Below are 22,164 nucleotides of genomic sequence, written 5' to 3'. Positions count from 1 at the left end.
AAAACAAAAAGCACAACTTCTTGATCGCACCCCGTGCATCTCTTTTTTGCTGCAAATGCCAATTGTGCACTCGGCGTGGGGGGTCTCGAGAGATCGTAAATGGGAAAGAGAGCAAGCGGTGGAATTAAAATTTCCCATTAATCCTTTCCTAACAATTTTACGAGTGCAAAGGAATAAAATAAGTGCTATGAAAAGTTCAAGTACGCTTGAAAAAATGCAGCAAATTATTATTAAAATCGGAGTTTCAATTATGGATATGATTATTTTTTATTGCATTATTCTCCATTCATTCGAACATTTAAAATGCAACAATCATAAACAAATTATAATTAAAATTTAAAATAAAATTCTTTTATAAATTTAAAGACTTTAAACATGGTCAAATTTTAATCAAAGAAAATTTGCGAAACACCAAAAATTTATATTGGAAATGAATGAAGCAATAACTACTTTTGTATGAATTTTGTTTTCAAATTTTAGGCTCGCACGTGGCGGTTCGATTCAAAGATCGGAACAATCATTAGGAAAGTTTATATGCCGAATTCCGGCGATTTCATTTGAACTCGCCGCGCACTACTTTTGAAGAAACGGGCGGCCCATTGTTGTTATTTTTCCGATTCCCATGGCGGCCCCGGCGAATGTGAAATTTGCGCAGAGACCGGTTTGACACAAGTCCGTCAATGTCACGTCTGCGAGAGCCAAAAGAGCGGAGAATAAGTTTTCGCGCGGCCTCCGCTTTTAGGCATTCTTTGCTCGGAACCCTTTCTTCTTTGCCGCCGCAGCCGCAGCCGCCGCCGCCGCCGCGATACACCTGCAATGATAACATTCTGCCCTTCCAAGGGTGATTCTGTACATTTTACATGTCAACAGCAGCTTCCGCAATTTATACAAAAGTCCGTCAGAATATTAAGAAAAGTCTTGTTTTTATTAATATCAAGAAGTTAATTTATCGAGTTTGATTGATTTTTTATTTAAATTATTTGATATTAATTTGAACAATAATTTTAAGTTATTGGAATCAAATTGAAATTTAATGTTTGTACATAATTTATGAATTATTTAATTGCATTTAAAGCAGAGTTTGAAGATGCAATGGTCAATGCTGCGTGATGTGCTTTGCACATTTGATCGAGTCGGACGCGTTGCAAGACGCGATTATTGCATCCGGCGCAATAAATAAGTGCACGATCGTAATCTTGGGGCAAATGCTCGAGCTTTAATTAGCAGAGAGGAAGTTTCGCAGACATCAGTGTTGGCTGCTCTCTCGCTCGCGGGCCATCTGATTTGCTTTTCTTCTCATTCAATGCGATCGCTCTGTGCTTCATCAATGCAGCGCCTTTTCATTTCGAATCCGCGCCAATCACTCAATCAGCTGCAAACACAATTCGATTCATTCTCAAAGTCGCAACGATATTCGGTTTAATTAAAAATAAAAACACATGTTGATAAATTTCTAACGGATTTAAAAAATGCATCAATTCATTTCATTTTCTCTTGATTTCTCAAAAACATATTTTCCTTATTAATCGCTTTGTACAGGAAATGAATTATAACAAGTTGATTTGTCAAAGTAAATGAAAATAAAATCTCAAGAAGTATTAATTGTAAACGCCGAGAGTTTTTTCCAACCGCAAATTACTCACGATATAAGAAACTTCCGGCTCAAGTGAAAATGATACGCTGATTCCCGAGCTGCATGAAATCGTAGGTGCGACAAAGATGCTAATTTCTCGCCGACGCTAATTCATTTAAACTTTTACGAGCGTCTTTTATTTTAGACTGGTCAGTTTTATTACTTGTGCAATAAAACGATATTGCGGTGTTTAATTCTCAACGAATTTACGATCGTCGCGTATTAAATTTAAAAAAAAAACCGATTTTAAAAGAAATTCACACAAAGATGACAAGTTTCTGCAGCATTTTATGTTCTGGTATAAAAAAGTAATCATAAAATATTCTTTGTTTGTGTAAATTGTGCGTCTTTTCAAGAAAGAAAGTTTTACTCTGGCCCAAAGGAAACGTTTTATAATTAATATATATAGAATGTCTCTCTTTGTGTGTGGAAAAAAATGCTGTTGTAATTTTTCGGGCTCTCATTACAAAAAGTTTTTTTTTCATGTTTACTCTTACACGTGCAGGAAAGGTGCTGCCTTCATTACTCTTTATTGAAAACAGATACAACAAAGGGCGGGCATCGCACAACAATGGGCCGAGGCAGCCGCCACGTCAGGCCAATTGTTGCTCCAATTATTAATTTCCGAGCGCGACCACTTTGCCTTTCAAAATATTATTCAGGGTGAAATCAACAGATGGGGAGACAAGTTTTTAATAATTTTATATTTTAAAATGTTAAATTGTTATTAAATTGGAAGGTGGCTTAATTTATTCAACCTAATGAAATCAACAATAAAAGATAATATCAGATATTTTTTGCAACTTTCTTGGCCATGAATTAAGTTCAAAATAAAATTCTCATTTAATTTAAAAAAATAATTTCCAGTTGATACGGCAGTTTTTTAATCGATTACAATTCCTTGATTTGCTAAATAATTTTAAAATCAGAGCTGAGAGACGATGCCAATTTTATTGTTGGAATTTTGCATGGAGCTCTTGACTAATTTATTTGACCTCTTTGTGAATTCCATTTACCAAATTAGTCGGAAGATGAGGTCGCAGTCAAATTCTTTCCTCTCCTTAATAATTACCGATAATTAATCTCACTTCACAATAAAGCAGGTAAAAAATGGCTAATTAATTACGCCGTGGATTGATTTAAATTGCTCTCTCCGTAATTAGGACCGACGAGAATAATCGGCAGAGGCACAAAGGTCTGTAACCGTTTTTGCACATGTCAACGATCTATCAAAAGGGGGAGCAGCAAAAAACGAAAAATGCATATGGATCCTCGTCGTCAGCTGTTCGCCACTCATCATATTTTTAACGACTGCGACGACGCAACAAAGGAAGTCACAAATGTATAAAAGCTCGGATCCATTTTCGATTTTGCTTTATCACTTAATTTGTGCTCTTTGAGCTTTCACGCGCACTCGCCTAATTAATTTGCTTTCCATCCTGCGTCGGCCATCGGAGATTTCTAATCTGATAAAAATCAGATGGACCGAATCCTTCACCGATTTAATCACGCGCGCAGCTCCCGGATACAAAAATTACTGTTTGGTGCTGCGGCCAGTTTGCGCTCAGCACTCTCTTGAGTACACTTAAGCTTGAACAGAATGACTCGGCGTTTAGCGAAACCGGCCAATGTGCAGAGGCTAATCAATTTCTAAACAAATTGAGATTTCCATTCCAACAACAGATCACTTTGAATGAAATTCGTTATATTAAAAAGAAAATTAAAACTCGTTTTTTAATTTTATGTTAATAATTAATTTGTTCCACTGAGAAAATATAAAAGCAGATCAAGTTTTGAAAAAAAATTTATGAAATCGCATGATTTTATTAATTTAAAAAAGTTAAGGTTTGCCTTTTTCTAACAAGAAAGATATAATTTAAGCTACAACCCAATTGAACACTGGAACGACTTGACCTCAAGTTGAATGACCTCTGAAATCCGATTCGCACAGGAGGATTGACTCATTTGTGGAAAATAAATGAGCGCGCTCGTAATGATTTCACACTTCTCGGCCGAGACAATTTCTGGCCAGACAGTTTTTCCCATAAATTGATTGATTTGGGGGAAAATTTGGAGCAAAAGTCTCAGACCGCGTCAGGTGGCCGCTCTCGGAAACGTGCTCTCCACATTCCCACAAGTAAATGATTTGAACAAGTCAGGTGTGCAACTGGACCAAAAATGTTCATCTAAAATGCCTTCGAAAATCTTTTATTTTAGTTGCAATTTATCTTAAATTATAAAATATAAAATCAAGACTGCGGATCTTTGCCAAAAGTATTAAAATTAAAGTTTAAAAAATATTTAATGTATTCATTTCTGTTAATTATTTTTACTATGTTTGTAACAAAATGATGAAATTGTGTTTAATAAAACAACATTAATTAATTCTTTAAACTAAAGTAATTGTTTCGAATAAAATTAAAATGTGTCTGAAGCTTCAATTGATCATCGTTTGCAAAGATGAGCGTGCAAAATTATGAAAACTTGAAACATTGTCTTGATTACAAATAATAAGAATCGCAATTTCCAAGTCAATTTATGATTCCAAAATATATAAAAAATTATTAAAATTGAATTATAAATAAATAACATGAACTTAAAATACAAATTAAAGCTTAATTTTTGTATCAAGCAAGACCGATTTAGTGTGACTTTTAAAGTGATCTAGCGCGTGTAATTAAGCATTAGTTGAAGTTTGAGGTCTTCGGCCTGGCCAAATTGAGCTTCGTCATCTCTGCTTTCCGACCTCGTGTGTGTCGAATCGCGGCGACTCGAAAATATGTCACTCACGTGTGGAGAACAAACTTTGGAGAATAAAGAGAAGCGCGTTTTACACACTCGATTTGCTCGGCTCGACCTCCGCGCTCCGTTTGACCCCTGACACCTGCAAACAGGTCTCCGCGCGCGGCAACACTTGCGGTAATAATTATTATGCTCGGACCTGTTTGGCCACAGAAAATACTTACTTCTTTTTGTCCCAAAGAATTTATATTTATTTGAAATTGGTATAAAATTGAACTGGTTTTCCAATTGATTCGTCTCGTTCCAATTTTCCATTTTTTTTTCTGGAAGCAGAGAATATAGACGGGGGTGCTGTTTTGGCTTCTTTGTGCGCTGCGTTTCCTCCCTGGTAAAAAAAGAGCAGGGAGGATAAAAAAAGACGGAACGCTGCACAATCTGCTACGCGATCTCTAATGTGATCTTAATATCTGATCCGCCTTAATGCGAATTTGATTTGGCACGAAACGTTTCGTGTCTCCAAAAGTAAAAGCAAAAAAGAAAACGCCTGCTTAGCGCAATTCCATTTTGCTCCGCGAAGAAAATTATTCGCAACTTAAATCCAGCGAAAAATTCACAATAACTTTGATTTTTTTTAAACAAGTGAAATATTCAAATCAAATTTGCACCATTTTTTTGATAAAATCTGCTTGGTATTATAAATTATCTGCTGTTCTGCGGGTTGCATATCAAAATTTGATCCTAATCCAATTGTTTCCTTGGAAATTATATATTTATTTGCAGTTGTTTTTGTGTCAAATTCTGATTCGTATCATTCCTAGTCCTGAATTTTTAAATTTACAACTCCAACATTAACCTAATGTTTGATAAAAGAGAGAATGTTTATAATTTTGGCTTATTTAATAGTTTTTTTTTCCTTCGGCAACTTCATTTCTCAAGTTTTCAAAAACTTGAAGTTAAAATTTTAATTAAAAAATTGTAAAAATCTCAAGATCAGAGAAAAATGCAATGAAAAATATTTTAAAACAAAATTAAGGGGATTCGTGGTGTAGAAATTTGGTCGGAGCAGCAATTTGCGCACCCCCGTGGCCGGCGGAGGTGGTTTTGCGATCCAAAATGGAGCCGGGGTCGGTGCTTGTGCCGGCTGAGTGACACTTTCTTGTTCTCCGAGCTGTCACAAAAAAGGGCGTTGCGGCACCAAAAGGGGCGTGCCGTGCCCATGGCCAGGCGAGGCGTGGTTTTAGCGGAACAGGTGCGAGTGAGTTTCGAGGGGCGTCGTGCATGCGCCTTAACCCGCCCGCCCGCCCTGCCGCGGCCTCCGCGAGCCCAGGACCCCGCGCGCGCTTATTAGTCGCCGGTGCTCCTCTCGCAACAGGTCCTCATCTGCATCTCGCTCCGCTCTCAGGATTTTTCAAACCAACTCCAGTGTGCGCCGCGAAAAGTAGTTCAGTGCCCATAATTTTGTGTTCCGAGGTACGTCATATTCGCTTCCTCCTCGATAAGACGCCCAAGACGGATTTAAAAGCAATTTAAGTAAACAAATATTTATTTATAAACAAAAAAATCCATAATTTGTTTAAACTTCATTAATCTGAACAAAATATTTGGGAATATCCTCAAAATTTTAATCATGTCCAAACAAGTTTAATTTGGCTTTTTTTCTGTTTATCAAAGACTTTAATTTCAAATTAATCTTGAACCGTTGAATTGTAAATTTTGAAATTGGGTTCAGAGGCAAAATTGTACGAAAAATTGTTTGGCTATTTTAGAATGTTCGTCACGTTGCACATTTTCAATGATTAGACTTTTTGACCTTTGGCCAGGGTCAATTGAGTTTGACCTGCAGAATTGAAGATGCTAAATTTAATTTTCCACACCATTTTGATTATCAATTTTTTTGCACTTTTTTGCTATTAAAAATGCATAATTATGCAAATTAAATTGCTTTATATATCTGTATAAATTTGTTTTTTAATTGAAGTTGAAGTTTTTGTTCATTTATTGTTTGTTTTTCCTTGCAAAATTAATTATTTAAGTAATTTGCTGAAAATTCGTGTGAAGTTGACTTATTTGAAGTAATTTTTGGCACTCGCCAGAGCTCACGTGGTCCCACGTGCGGTCCACGATTGAGAGAAGCTGCTTCTTTATTCACGCAGAGTGGCCTGATTTGTGAAAATTGTGGCGAGGCAAATTTCAAGGAGCGCCTCACACGCGACCAGCACACGCTCTTCCCTGGCCAAAATAATCGATACATCTTTTTCTTTTTACCATCAAGCTTCATTCAAACAAAAGTTACATAATAATTCAAATATTTTTAATAAATAATCGCAGTATTTGCTTCAAACTTTAATTACTACTTTTTTTTAATTTGGTAAAAAATATGTTAAAATTTATAAAATTACTTTATAATATATTGTATATAAATAAAATTATGTTAATATTTTAAATTTTTACGGCCTTGTTTACTATTTTTAAGATGATTGATATTTGTAATTTAATTTTTGTACTTTTTGTAAATTTCGTAATTGTCATTTTGTCGTGATTGTTGCAGGGTGATGCGAGCGGATTAGTCCCTTGAGGCTCTGTTGTCATGTACCCTTGGTATCGGGACGCCGGACAGCTTGGACAGTTCAACCCTCAGGCCATGCCAGCGGCCATCAAGACCGAGACCGGCTACAACGACTGCATGTTGGCCCTCGACTACGCAGCACAATCCAAGGTAAGAAAAGAACTCGCTCCGCTTTTTTGCTTAACATCGTTTTCGGCCACACAGGAAATGAAACGAAAGCGTGTGTGGTACTTTCATGTGAACACACGAAAAAAAGATAATATTTTGAAAGCTGCAGGAGAACTTCGGACCTGCAACAGCTTATCTGCCGCGCACGGAGGCTTATCAAGTGCTAAAAAATTGTCAAGAGAACATTCGACATTGTAGCTAATTTTTTTTATATTTTAATTAAACACTTTAAAAGAAATTTACACATTTTTCGGGAAAATGCAAAATATTTATAAGGATTTAATTTGGCTAATATTTTGGTGAAACGGATTTTGCGTGAATTTTGGCACAAGTTAGAATTTTATTGGGGCCGATTTGTGCTGCCCTCGGCGCCCTGGACCAGAGGCTCGGCGCTCTTTGCTCTGCTCGTTGCGTGAGGCGGAAAGCAAGCGTGCTTTCAGATTTTTTTTACTCGTGCTAATGAATCGCGAGAACCTTGCCAGAAGCAAACCTCAACTAAAAATATGAAACCAAACACCAGAGTTTTTGAACCACAAAAATTATTCCGTCATGGCGCAATTAATTCAGACGTAATTAAGTAGCAAAAAAGAAGTCGGCCGCCGTGAAAATTGAGCTTTTTTCTCCCCCAAATAATGCTTTTATATGAAATTATAAGTCATTTTATTATGCTTTCGTTGTTTACCATGAAAGTCATTACCGGGGCGTTTTTCCTCAAATAATGTGCGCACAATAATTACCTCCAATTATATGCGGGGTCCACAAATTTTGTGATTTCCAGTCGTAAAGTAATCCTTCTGCACGCCACCGGTGTATGAATTAAGTAGTAAAGTAAGAAACAAGCAATAATTACTCGGCCAATCGTAAAAATACTCACAGCAATGATTCGGCGAATGAACCCATTAGTCTCTGCGGCTTTCGAGACGTGTCCGCCGGAATCAAGATTAGTGTCGCGCAGGGTTCAGATCAAACGATGTTTTAAAATCGCGAGAGTGTAAATAAATTCAGGGCGAAATAAGTTGTGGCCACGCGAGATTATTTAGAGCGGCGAAAGTAATTTATTTTCGAACACACACACAAGAGCACTCGATAAACAAAAGAAGTGCCCTCGGACGAAAAGTAGCTTGAGACACATTTTTCAAATGTTTCACTTGAGCTAAATTGAGTTGATTGAGTCGAGCCTGCGAAATAAACCCCGGCCAAATGAATTCTAAGACAGAAGCAACAACTATTAATATCAATTTACAGGGAAATTAGCAAATTATGTTCATTATAAGATCACTTTTAATTTTTATGCTCAACAATTATTGGATTTTCTTTTACCAATTGGGGATATGAACTTGATTTGGTGAAATTATCATCGATTTTGGTGCGGCTAATTTCGAGAAATAATTTATCTTAAAAATTCTGAAACGAAAGAAGGTTGAATTTTAAAAATTCAGTTCTCCTAATTACTTACGGTGGGTCTGAATATCGGAGAATTGATTCTCGAAATGATTCTCTAAAAATATATTCTCGAGAAAAGATTCTTGCACAAGGATTCTCCAGTAACGATTCTTTTGTTAAATTTTAAATGCAGAAACGTTCCTGGAGAATCGTTGCGCAAGAATCGTTTAGAGAATTTTTTCTCTGATATTCGGACCCACCCTTTTATTTTTTCTTTTATGGACTTATTCTGATTTTTTTTTTTGTAATTTATAGTAATTTCTAAAAATGAACAAAACAAACTCAAATAAATTTCGTTCCTTTTTGTATCCTCAATTTTGTTGGCAAGAAAAAAACTGCACGTCGATTTCAGTGGCAGTTGCGTCGGCCTCACTTCACTCTTGGAATGGAAGAAGCTGCTGCTCGGCAATTAGTGGAAATTGTTTGCGTCTGCACATTCATGTATGAGTTTTGTTTGCATGCGTCGGTCGGTCGGTCGGTCGGACGCGGACGGACGAGCGAATGGACCTTCTTAATCTTCACTTGTCGTGCCGCAGAACAGGTTGTTGTTCCGTAATTACACAATCGCGAGAGGCGCTACTCTTTTCTAATGGGAGGCTGCGCTGCTGCTGCTCATGCACGCGGCTCCGCTCGCGTGTTTGCAATAATTTCTCCGGCCCCACGACCGACCCAACGCCACGCAAAATTGCCCTCTCCGTGCACCGCAGCTTAATGGGCTTATTAATGATTGATGATCTGGTAAAAATCGGTCACTTTTTTTCCAACAAAAGGAAATATTTTTAAGTTACTTGAAATTGGAAGGAAAATAGTTCATACATTAATAAACTTTCAATTTTTCTAACTTTTTTTTTATATTCAAATTCGAGCATTCTGCTAAAAACAAGCATTTGTTTCAAAATGTCAAATCCGAAGACACGAGATTAATAAAATTAAATTCATTCCGAAAACTGAAATTGTGCGGAAATGAACATTGTTTTTTATGGAAATTTCGTAAAATGATTAATTTCTCAAAAGTGGTGAGACCAAAATTGATAAAAATATCACCAAATCACGTTAAAATCAGCCCAATCAAATTAAAAATATTAATAAAAACTTGTAAAACCAACAATGTAATACACATATTGCAAAATAAGATATTTACGTTCCTTTTTTCGTAATAATCAATTTGAATTTTTACTTTAATCGATTTCATTGAGGGCCTTAAAATATTCATTCAGATCTTAAATTTCAAATGAAAGACTCTTTTAAACTCAAATAGAGTCTCTCTTTTTTGACAGAAAAAACAACATAAACTTTGAGGCGTTTGCAAAAGTCGTTGACAGTTTTGTGCGGCCTTTCAACCGTTCAATTTGTAAAACTTTCTTCTTCCTCTCTTGCATATTTTCAACTGCGAACGCTTTTGTGAAAACAAAGAGTGTCCTGCAAAGACATCTGGAAGGAGCGGCCAATTTGTCAGTTCGCAAATAATGTCGAAAATAGCTTCGCACAAACGGCTTCTCTCAAGAGACTGATGTATTTTCAGTCTGGACTCACGCGCGACACGCAAAAAAGGCCATCAAAAGGAGCTTCCTTTTCTCTCTCTCTCTTCTGCGAACATGTATAAAAGCGCTTCATTAACTGCAGCAATAAAGCCCGAGCGTTTATCGAGCTTGAAAAACGCGCGCCCACATTCAAGAGAGAAATTTCTTCTGATTTATTAATTCTCCAACTTGTTCATTCATCATAAGCGCTTAATTTTAAATGAATCGTGAATTCTTTCCACGGACAAGGTGAAACTTTGTGTTTGACAAAGTGGTGTTGCTGAAAATCTTCCGACGTGGCCAAAAATTACATAAATCAGGATGTAAAAACACCCAAATCATCGCATTCAAATTAATATTTTGTCCCTTTTTTTATTTTTAAGGTGAAAAGAATTCCCTAAATGAGACAAATCAAAATTTTGATGCCGACTGACACATAGATTTTATTTTCCATCTTATCTTATGAACGTGATTTGGCGAAATTTTAAACAATTTTGATCAGACTAATTTTGAGAAAAACAATTATTTTTTATTTCAAATTTCAACAATTCTGTTATTCCGTCAACATAAATTGCTCCTTGAAATTGGAAGCTACAAATTAATGCTTTAATGTAGAAAAATGGCCATTAAAATTAATCATGCCGTTCTTTTTGAAAAAGTCTTGTTAAAAATAATTAAATTTACATTTGCGGAAAAAATGTTGTAAATTTTTTGATAATATCTCAAAATTGACTTCCAATTCCACCTCAATTAAGTGAAATTAATAAGTTAACCTTTTGAATTTTAATTAATCTCAAGTTCAATTCAACTTATCTTTCTCACTGTAATTGCACGTAAATTGTAATCTTTGGTTCATAAATCAAGATAAAAAAAAAAATAAGCTTTTGGTATTCAATGAGGCAAATGAGAGAGACAATTAGTTTGTGTTTGGTGATAAAAGCACCCCCCATTCATGACTCAATGGGCTGCAACAATCGGAATTAAATATCCGAGCGCGCCTCTCTCGTCGTTTTCGATGGTCAAGTGTAAAAATCGCGTGTGTAAAAATGGTTAAAAATTTGTTACTGATTATGAATCTCGTGCAGACACCACGCAATAATCCTTCACTCGCGCAGTCCACAATTTTCATTTAATATAATAATTACGAGTAGAAAGAATTAACGCGCTTATCTGCGGCGGGTAATTAAAAGTGAAGCCTCGTCGGATCAAATAGTAATTTTGAAAGTTATTAAATTGCGCTAATTTATTTTGCCTAAATTGCTTCAGCACGTTGATTATTAGCCTCTTTAATTAACGCGCGGCACGTCCGTCAAAAGCTCCTTCATAGATTCTATCAATGAGAACAACAAAATATTTTTAATAAATGAAACGTTTGTTTTCTCATTCAACCTGCTAAATCTGCCCTCCGAGTGTCGTAAATGTGGAAATTTTGTCCTCCCTGTGAGCAAGTTTTGCCCTTGGAGTTTCTCATTGTTTTGCGGCCACATCGGAGCAAGGCTGCGCTGCGGATAATGACAAAAATTTTTGATTTCCAGCGGCCAAGGCGTTCTGCAAGTTTGCGGCTCGCGCACGAGATTTCTGGGCGCGGTATCAAAAGATAATTGGCATAAATAAAAGAGTCAGTTGGACACTGGGCGCTCTTCGATGGGGGGCTATAAACGCGCGTGTCTTCAAATTAATATCATATTTTTTCGGCAACAAATTCTGTTTTGGTTGTAAAAATATAAATAAATGAAAACAAATAAAACTCTGATGGCTTCAGCCTAGCAACAGCTGCGTCTCTTGATTTTATTTAGTTCTGAGTGAATCTTATTCGAATTTCAACAAATTAAACTTGATGAAATAAGACAAAAAATTCAATATAAAAACCAGATAAGCAAATAATGACACAATTTTTGAATAATCATTGTACAGTTAGTTTAAAATTATTTAATGTTTCAAATTAGAGAAACAATTAAGCTCGCGCAATAAACCCGAGTCGCACCTTAAAAGCAAAAGAGGGCATTTCCTTGCAGCTTGCCCGGCGCACAATTAGACATTCGGTGTTTATGACAAGTTTGTCTCGCGTTTACTCGCGAGAAAAGTTAAGCACCTGCGCTGATGCGGCTCCCTCGGCATGCAAATGCTGCCCCGACTTACGCAGAACGGCCGAAGCGCGCGTCGCTTTAGAAAAAAAGCCGCGTTTCATTCTCAGTCGCTTTTTATTATGGTCCTTTTGATGGCTGCGTGCGGCTCGCAGGCATTTTCACACTTCTTTGGATATAAAAATAAGAGAAAAGCGACGCTCATTGTGCGCGCCTGGATCAAGATTATATATCAACTTTTATGTATGCGCAAAGTTATCCTGGTGGTGTTAACAGGAAACATATAAAATTAATCCTTTACTTTTATCAACTTTTGTTAACGCGATCTTGAAGAAAAGGGTTGTATTTCTCACGAATCTTTAAAACCAACAAACTTTAGATTCTTAATCAGTTTGGAATGGGAAACAATAAAATCTATTCAGTTTGTTTCAAATAAGATTGAAACTTAATAATTTGAAAAAGAATAATTTTCTTTAAAACAACATTGATGCCGAACTGGTTGCATAATTCCAGACAAGCGTCTCTGCTTTTTTGCCCTCTCCGCGTCTCAGCAGTTGCAGCCTTCAGCTGTGGTCTGGCTTTTATCTGCACTAATTGCTTGTGCGACGCATGTTTTCTCATTACATTATGCTTTGGCTCGGCCTGCCCATTAAGATGTGTGCAGCACAAAGTGCCTCTAAGTAAGTTATGTCGCATGTTTAAGTACGCGCGAGAGTGCAATTAACTTTCAACCAAGCCTGCAAGTGAAATATGCGCGCAGACCCTTTAAACGGCGAATATGCTAATTGAACGTCAGGTGGAGTAGCCGCTGCTGGACAAAAAAGCTGTCGATGCCTTTTTTCTTCTTTAAAAGCGTGATTATTTGGGCTGACATAATGATGTGGAAATTGGTCGGTGCGATTATCATATTTCAAAGTGTGAACAACATTTCAGACGGTCAAGAAAATCAGTTATATTTAGTTCCATATAAAATTTGTGCCTAAAAACGTTAATATAGAGTTAAATTTGCATTTTTTGCAAAAAGATTTCATTTAATTTTTACAAACAATTTTTTTATTCTGAATTAGAATTTCCTTCCAATTCAACGCTTCAAATTATTCAATTTTCAAATATAATTAAGCCTTTAGGTTGATTTGGAAAATTAAATAATTGGGCTGTTCGTGGGAAATTGGGAAAAAAACGAGGCTTTAATCAATAAGAAGAACATAAAAATCTGCTGTCTTGCTTTGAAAACATTTGCAGGATACAAAAAGCTTTCAAGTTTGCAGGTTTTCTCACGAGAGGTCTGCGTGCAGAACCAATAAATTGAATGGACTCTTTGCAGGACACATTCAAATTGCAGCTGAGAATTAAAAGAGTTGACTGGTTAACGACCTCGTTAATTTCCGCGAAATTGCTCCTTTTACGCGGATTTGAAAGCTTCATCGTGACTCTTTGGCTAATCTTTGCGCGTCCTCGGCGCAATTGTATATAATTGAGAGCAAAAGCTGCTGCGGTTTTCGTGGTGTCAACCGAAGCATTTGAATGAAAAGCGGGCGAGTGAATCTAATTAATTCAAACACGATCAAATTGGGATTGAATGCCGCCGCTTTCTGCATGGCGGCGTCGCCGCTCATTATTCCAATTTTCAGCCTAACCAGCCGGCCCGAATAAAGAGCGACAGATGACAAAGTCTTTTGTGACAGACTCGCTGCAGACGCGACGAAAATACATCTTAAATGATTATATATATTTTCTGTTGGACTTTCTCGGCTGCACGGATGGAATAAAATTTATTTATACAAACGCTCGCTCAGCAGGCAAACTGGATTCACTCACTCACTCACTCACTTTATTTATTTATTTATTATTAATGCGCTGTCGATTGTGGCGTGTTTTTTGCCGCCGCCACCATGAATTAATAACGACCAAAGCAAAAGCATTTCCAGGTATTAAGGCTGCGCGTTGTTTGAAACGCGGCGAGCCGATTGGTGCGCGGCCGAGTCGCCGCCCGTTTTTCAATTCTGCACCCGTTTCCAGCGCAGACCATTATAAATTTATTTTTCCCCAGCATATCGCACAAAGACACGTGATTTGCTTCGGCTTTGAGTCTAGACGTGCGGCAGTTTATGGCGTGCGCGACTTATACGTCCGAGCCGGTGCATCTGGAAGCACAAACCGAGTTCAAGCCTTTTTTATACGCGCGCATTGCTACGAAAAATAATTCAATTAGCTCGGCGTGTAATTTATTGCTCCGCGAAACATTTTATGCTCTCTAGCTTCTCAGAATTCCAACCTCTACAAAGTTTCATACTCATTGTCACAATTTTGTGTGGAACTAATTTCAAATTACTGTAATTTTAGTATTTCTTAAACAAAGCGCACTGAAGATGTCATACAAGTTATTGAAATTATTAATTAAGCTGCAGAAGATTAAGAAAAAAATTCATAAGAAAGGAATAGAATGTTTTTGTTCGTTAAAAGCAGGTGATTTTTCTTGCTCTTTATTCTGAAAGAGCGATTAATTTTGAGTATATCTTGTAAAAACATGATGTGAAAGTTTCGCCTAATTTAAGTATTTGTGGGAAAAATATTAGATTTGTGAGTCATTTTTCTCAGTTTGGTCCAAAAACTTCTGCTTTTGGTCATTAGTGGCACTGCGATCGCTGATTTTGCCTAGTTTTCTGCACAGCGCCATCAACGACCAAAAGATGAAGTTTATTAGCCAAACTGACAAAAAAATTACTCGATATTCTCATATTTGTTTTCAGCGAACGATTAGAACTAGGTTTTTTTTATCATAGCAACGCAGCAATTTGGGATTTTTACATCATATTTTTACAAGATCAACTCCAATCTATGCGACCTTAAAAAAAACAGCAATAAAAATAACTAAAGTGGGTCTTTAAACTTGCATCTTTATTTAAAAAAAGAAAACTTCACGAATTTATTAATTTATTCTTATTATTTACTTATCTTTTATTAATTCATAATTCTAATTTTATTTAGCGAGAAAATTGGTTGACGATCTTCAATATTGATGTTATTTTCACGCTCGAAATTAAATTTTCTAAAGATGCAAGTCAACAATTAAAATCAAACCGTTCAAAAATGATCTAATTTGACTTCAATAACGGGAGAAAATTATTGGGAGATTTCAATCCTTCTGGAATAATCTTCACTGCTAGAGAAGATATTAGGTTGATAAACCGCAATAATTTTGCAATGTCTAGACATTTCACCAAGGTTAGACGAAGCAATAACTTTATAATAATTTGACGGTTATGGAAGAAATCATTTTGCATCAATTGAAGATTGCAAATTAATCTAAAATTGTAAAAAAATCCTATAAAAAATGTGGAAAATTATAAAGTAATCGGCGCGTCGAGTTCTCGCGTTACGTGAACTTTTTGCGGTGCGGCCGGCGCGTTACCGCACATGAGTCATGCATAATAAGATTATTTCCAAACCGAAACCGCAGAACACCTTTCTTTGTTTTGCTGGCGAGCACAGTAGCCGTCGCGAAGACAAGGCGAGTCGGCCGCGGACAATCTCACCGATTTGGCCGATTCAAAACTCGTGAGCCACGATTCGCGAGGCGAGAAATCGGCCCGATCCTGTGTTGAGCCACTTTGGTCGGTTTTGCGGTCGCCATTTTTTCCCCGAGTTCATCTCATTTCATCTTTGCCTTTATAATAAATAAATCTAGTGTGAGAGGCAAAACAACGCCGATCTCAAGTTTTATACTCGCTTGGGAGCAAAAACCTGATTTGCTGAAAATCAAGAAAAACTTAAACGTTTCGGACAAAATTTTAGAATAAATCTTAGCAATTACGTAAAATTTAATAATAAAAATGTTCATTTGAAAGATTTAAAAAAAATTTAAATCAAATTTGATTAAAAAGTCTAAACCAATAAAATTTTGATTTCAGGTAAGGATCTTTTATCATCCACTTGAAATTATTGAAGTCGCGCAAGTACTCTGCAGATTCCTTTCCCTCTCTTATCATCGCCCGATCCAGTTTGAAAAGTTTTTTGCTGAAAATTACGTCGATGCGCTAATCACTCTGATCAACACCAGATATTTGATTTCAAAGGCAGACTTGCTTACAATCGAGGTTTCGCAGGATTCCCGTCGCAAGTGCGTCACGAGTCGGGCAAAGTTCGATTTAAAACTTGGGTACCTGCAAAAGATAAACAAAGCAAAGTGAACTGCGCAGATGGCCCCAATTCTCGGAGGAAATTCGCCGAAACTTATCAAACACAATTTCGCGTTAGTCTCTGTATGAAGTTGTCAATTTAATCGCCATTTGATTAGACACTCCTCTATTTTGGGGGACCGGCTGCAGTCTTGGCTAATCGCTCGGACCGAACACTCCGTAGAAATATGGTCACCGATCTCTTAACCGATAACCAGCAGGTTGGTGCATTTTTTTTCTTTGTAATCTTCATAATATTATCTCGGGTCTGTCTTGGGTTGGAAAACCAGGAAATTTGAGACGAAAATAGTAACGTTTGCAATAACACCGATGAGTAAATTTGATCGTTATGAATTTTTGATAAGAACGTTGACAAAATTATAATTGAAATTAATTGCAATCTTTATTTAATATTTTTGATATTTACAAAAAAAATGGCATTTTATTTAAATTAAAAAATGATACGAATATTTTATTACATTTAAGTGGAGAGACTTTTGCAAGAAGACATTCAATTAATTTTAGTTGGTTATTTAATTTGCCTACATTAGCTTTGGTTTGCAGATTTCAATTCCGAGGAGAAATTTAAAATAATCATTTTCTCAAAATTTGCTCGACCAAATAATTTCAGCAATCAACGTTCATATTACTGCAAGTAAGATGGAAAATTAATATCGATAGGTCAATTAATTTCAGTGTAGATTTCCTAAAATAATAAAATATTATAAATTCCATTTAAATTTTTTGCTGACATTTTTTTTTTTAATTTTTAATACTCCAAAATCTACCCAAATTTTGTTATGGTCTAGATATGGATTTGTTAAAAAAACTTTCACGCTCCTTGGAACCAAACTTCAAAACACATGAAGTTCAAAGGAAACGCAAGAAACGGATATTTTAACTAATTTAATAATGAATCGCATAAAAGAACGACCCGTCAATGATATGAAACTTTAATTTGTCATAAATTAGATTTTAATGTGTTCAAATTATTGAAAACATTTATCGAGAAGGAAAATATCTTTTATGGTACATGGAACGTTCCCGTAATTGAACAAAGTATAATTTATCATATTTTTTTATGCGAAATATTTTTAAATAATAAACTTTTTAATAGAGAGGATAAAAGATTCTTTTCTAACTTTTGAAACTCATGATTTATAATAAGAAATTGCGGTTTTGGATTGAAGGGATGTTTTGAAAAAATCTCACCCCCGCTCTCTTGAGTGAGCAGAAAAGTGGTATTGATGGCGGCGCCGAAAGAGGACGCAAAAGTTGGCATGCGTGTCTGGCGGCGAAAGGAAGAAAGATCGCGCGCTATCAGCGTCGGAGCCAAGATGCTGGGCTGCTCGCGACGTCCATTCATTTTTCATGCTGGGGGTGCGTCGCGCCCGCCACCTTGAGCGCCCCTAAAAGCGCATCATCGCCCAGATCATCCGCCATCAATCACGCACCACTCGCCCTTTGGCCACGCGAATTTATTCTAAACACAAATAAGGCGCGGCCAAAAGAGTAAATACAAGCGCAGGGGTTGTGCTTATTTTTATTTATTCGGCCGAAACAATCCGCGTTGTCGCCGCTGCAAATTGGCCCGCCGCTTTTTACCAACATAATTAATCATGCTCACCGCCACAATGGACTCTATGCGCTGGCATAGATAAGTATAAGTCATTTAGTCCTGCCAGGGCTTTTATCAAGTCTGCGGCCCCTCATCGATCACTGCCGCCTCCGCTCGCTCGCTCGCTCACCCGCCAAATCTGCACCCCCGCGGCAAAAAACCTTTACCGCAAAATCAACCGAAATTTTAGCAGCTTCTTCTTATCATATTTGATTTTAATCTTTCCCAAAGAATTGAATTATTTCTAATGAAATAGGGAAAGAACTTAACAAAAGACTCAAAATTGTGTTTCAATCTGAAGACTTTCATTCAATTTCAAGTTTTTGTAACAATTTGGAAAAAATGAACAACAGTAATAATAAAAGATAGAATACCAATTTGATAAATAAAAACAAGTCTTTCTTGATAGAGGTTTTTATTTTCAGGGCCACAAATGCGATGTTTACTTTTAAGCAATTTTTTTAAATTCTTATTTACAGATCGGTGGAAATATTTATTCAAATTTATCATTATATTTTAAAACAACAGAGATCAAAAGCAGGATAAAATATTTTGATTTCTTTTCCAAATAATTCAGCTAATTATTAATTAAATTGACGCACAAATTATATATAAGAATGAGTCCGAGTGACATTTACAACAAATTAATGAAGCATTGTTGAATTTGACCATTATTATAAAATAATTCCAGAACATATTTCGGTCCAAAGGAACTGATTTGTCAGAGTGGCAAGATCAATTTTAAAATATTCACATAACGCCACATAAAAAATTTTATTCTCTTATCTTTTGAGCTAAATGCAAAATCAATCAGGTTTTTTCAGCCTTTTAGACTGTGAGGTCAAAATATAGAAATTAGTTTTTATTTGGTCATTATTAATTTCTTTTTTTTTTAATTTTGCTGAATTTACTGATATCATTTTCCAATTAGAATAGCTTTTTGATAAAGTGGCTGTGCATTGAGGGAGAGTGTTAATCTTTTTCATGTTCGGGCCGAAGAAGAAATAAAGGGGCAGAGAAATAATTTATGCTGTCTCACAATTCCGTGTAGTCGCGCGGAGGCGCTTTTTGCGTCGTTTGTTATCTCTTTCCTCTCCGGCCGCGCCGACTCCAACGCCGCCGTTTTCATCATTTATTTATTTATTTATTTGCGCTGACAAAAGAGCGCTTTTTTCCGCGCCATTGTGGACGTGTCCGCCTCAATATCATTAATTAAAGCGTTTACGCGGCGGCCCCGCATGCACTACGATTATTCAATTGGGATGAATAAAAAACAAACGTGCACAGTCGTTAATCAAAATCATTTCGACGCAGAAAGCGAGCCTCGATTTATTTATTTACACACAAACAAGAGAGATTTGCATGTTAATTTATATATTTAACTTTCGCGTTTGCCAAAAATGCCTCGGAGAGTTGAAGCTTGGAAATTATCTGCGCCGATCTAATTTTAATCCTGTCTGAGCGCGGATTTTCGTTTTATTTATCACTGGGAAAGAATTCGAGCGGTGCATTTGAGAAAAAGGGGCTGCTTTCTTCTTTTCATCTAAAAACAATTCGCGCCAACCCTGCTCGTTTTTTTTCCACTCTCGAATTGAAAGATATAAATTGCGAGTGACATATGGTGCGGCGCGCAATTGTGTCCGACGCACAAGGAATGCCGCGGCGACTCCCCAAAAAACCACCGCGCCGCGTCCAATGTGGACATTCGCGGCGCGCGCGGTGACTTTTTACCGCCGATTTATGGGCATTCCTGCGACACCGACCACTTAGGTATTTATTTCGGTAGTCGCGCCATCCCTCCCCGAAAAAGAATATTGCAAAGAACGGCACAAAGCCAGGAAGCAACAATTTCACGTCCAAACTTCAAGATTGGCAACAAAAAATCGCACAAATTTAATGGGGAAAAAAATGTCAAAAAAGTCATTCATAAGCTCTCAAAAAATGTAGTATTTCAAAATAATTGTAATGTCAGTTCCAAAGAGACATAGTAAGAAAATTTTAAGTCATTCGAAAAACTGAATTTTCAAAATTTAACATTGCATCTTTTTTAATTTTCAAAAATTGTTTTTTTCCTTAGAAAATATTGATAAAAATTTCACCAAATTACGTTCAAACCATTTTAATTAAGATTAAGAAAAGTAAAGTCAATGGGGTTAGTCGAAATAAAAAATGTTGAATTCATGGGAAACGTTGAGAAGTTAAAATTTTACTAAAGATATTATGAGATTCTTGTAAATTATGTTATTCAAAATTAATTTGTTTGAATGAATGAAAATTAAAAAAAGAAAATCCTAATCATTTCTACTTTTTTAATCATTTCCTTTTTGAAGGCTTTTCATCATAGTTTTTTATATTGCATGATTTGACCGAAACAGCAGACTTTGGTGTATTCTGATGCCCTTCACTGTCATTTCATCAAATTGAGAGGCGAAATGAGTCACCGCGGCTTAAAAATCTTCTTTATTTTCGTCGCTTTTGACCTTAAATGCTGCAGCGGCTGAGTCAGTGCAAAGATCAAAAGAAATTCATCCGCGTCTTTTCTCATATGCGACACATAATTTTTTTTAACTTTCAGGCAACCAACGCGGCACGGACGTCGTGAGTGGTGCATAAGTTGCACGGGGTGCGCAACCTCCCCTTAAAAATAACGTCGAAATTGAAGTGGAGGAGAAATTGCGCGTTAAATGCAGCGACCTCGATCAAAAGGAGATTTTAATCATTTTAATTCGCGTCGAGTGTTGATAAGACCAGGCGTACGTGCAAATCAATTTGGAAAAATAACAAAATAATTTTTGAATAATCACAAAGTTAGAGAATATAAAAATAATCAAAAATAAATAGCAAGTGTGATCTGAATATTTTCACTAATATTGTAAGAATATCTTAAAAATCTCAATTTTGGAAATGCAATTATTTGAAAATAAAAACAAATCTCAAATATTTTACCGTCATAAATAAATTTTTACAATTTTTCATTCACTGAAAGGTTAAATTTTAAGTCACAATAATTTAACAATCTTCAAAATCGAAAAGAAATTTATTAATTTTATAACATGATTTATAATGAATGAAAGAAAAAATAGAAAAAAAAATGTGATTTGCATTATTTGATTGTCGTTCTATTAACTTTTTTGTGGTGGTTGCCTATGCAGTGCTGCCTCTATCGGCCAACGCGGGTTGCCTTTGTTGCGTGTCTCGGTGCTCGGGTCGCCGGCGCCCCTTTGTGAATGGAACAGCCGAACTTTGCACTGCACGAATAAAATATTTTAATTATTAAAAATGTAACCATTCAGGCTTTGTGAGCCGAGATTTAATTCCACCGTCGATTTACGATGCCAGCTGCAGATTGTTTAATTAAAAATAAAAAATTGCTCATTCAGAAATTCATGCGGCCCTAAATTCATTTCTAAGAAGACGCTGAATGATTTTTTTCAGCGCGCTGCCAAACTGGCAGACGGCCCGCTAGACGCGCCGCAAAAAACCCAAAGACACTTTTTCAAAGGCTAAAAATATTTTTGCTGCATATTTATGATGCTCGTAGGTCAGTAAATAACTCTTGAATTTTGGCCGCGAATTACCTGCGACGCGCAATTTCTCATTTTACAAAATATTTTGTGTTTGCCTTTGAGCGTGCGCGGAGGCGGATTCCAAGTCGGACCATCATTTCTCAACCGCTGGAAACCTTTCAAATTATTTGAAAATTTTGTTAATTTTTCAGGCTTGGAATAATTTATTCTAATTTACTGAAATTTGAACATTTATTTCTAATAAAATTGAAAATATTTTTCAAGTAAAAGAAATTTAATTGATCTAAATTAAGAATGAAATTATTTCTGCGCACTTGTTTTAGGAGGAACGAATGAATTACTTCTCGAGGTTTATTTACTCAATTAGATGGCGGCGTGAAAAAGAAGCGCACAAAGTTGCTAAGAATTTCGCAAGCAGACGCGACGTGCGTTTTCATTTCGTGAGCATTAATAATGAGCACATGCGAGGTTTTGGAGCTTAAAAGAAAAGCGAGCGAGCGAGCGAAAGAACGAACGAACGAGAGATTAAATAGCAGACGGCGGCGCGACACCGGCTCTATATATAAAAGCTCGAAAAAGAAACGCGCGCCCGATGTTCTTATGCGCGCGGCGATAATCTCAAATAAATTTTTGCTTTGTGCCGCGCGCTGCTCAAATGTGCCGCCGCGAATATTTGCAAAAACCC

At 36.4% G+C, this 22,164-nt stretch overlaps 1 protein-coding gene across 7 annotated transcripts in view; it reads left to right on the top strand.

Annotated features, from left to right (window-relative positions):
* Positions 1–22,164, top strand: part of LOC132196263 (zinc finger protein rotund-like) — a 128,716-nt gene that overhangs the window by 13,756 nt on the left and 92,796 nt on the right. For 4 of the 7 annotated variants that reach the window (XM_059618790.1, XM_059618784.1, XM_059618788.1 and 1 more), the window contains one exon: positions 6,924–7,091. In XM_059618790.1, the coding sequence (XP_059474773.1) occupies positions 6,963–7,091 (129 nt within the window). In that variant the 5' untranslated portion in view covers positions 6,924–6,962. Of the gene's footprint in view, positions 1–5,727; positions 5,906–6,923; positions 7,092–16,486; positions 16,556–22,164 lie in introns of those variants that run through there. The other 3 variants (XM_059618785.1, XM_059618786.1, XM_059618793.1) reach the window with 3 other exon arrangements.

This window comes from Neocloeon triangulifer, unplaced genomic scaffold, assembly GCF_031216515.1.
Source record: "Neocloeon triangulifer isolate White Clay Creek 2 clone unplaced genomic scaffold, ASM3121651v1 ptg000011l, whole genome shotgun sequence".
Lineage (NCBI taxonomy): Eukaryota > Metazoa > Arthropoda > Insecta > Ephemeroptera > Baetidae > Neocloeon > Neocloeon triangulifer.
Note: the sequence above shows the minus strand (reverse complement) of the source record. Positions and strands in the feature narration are given on the sequence as shown.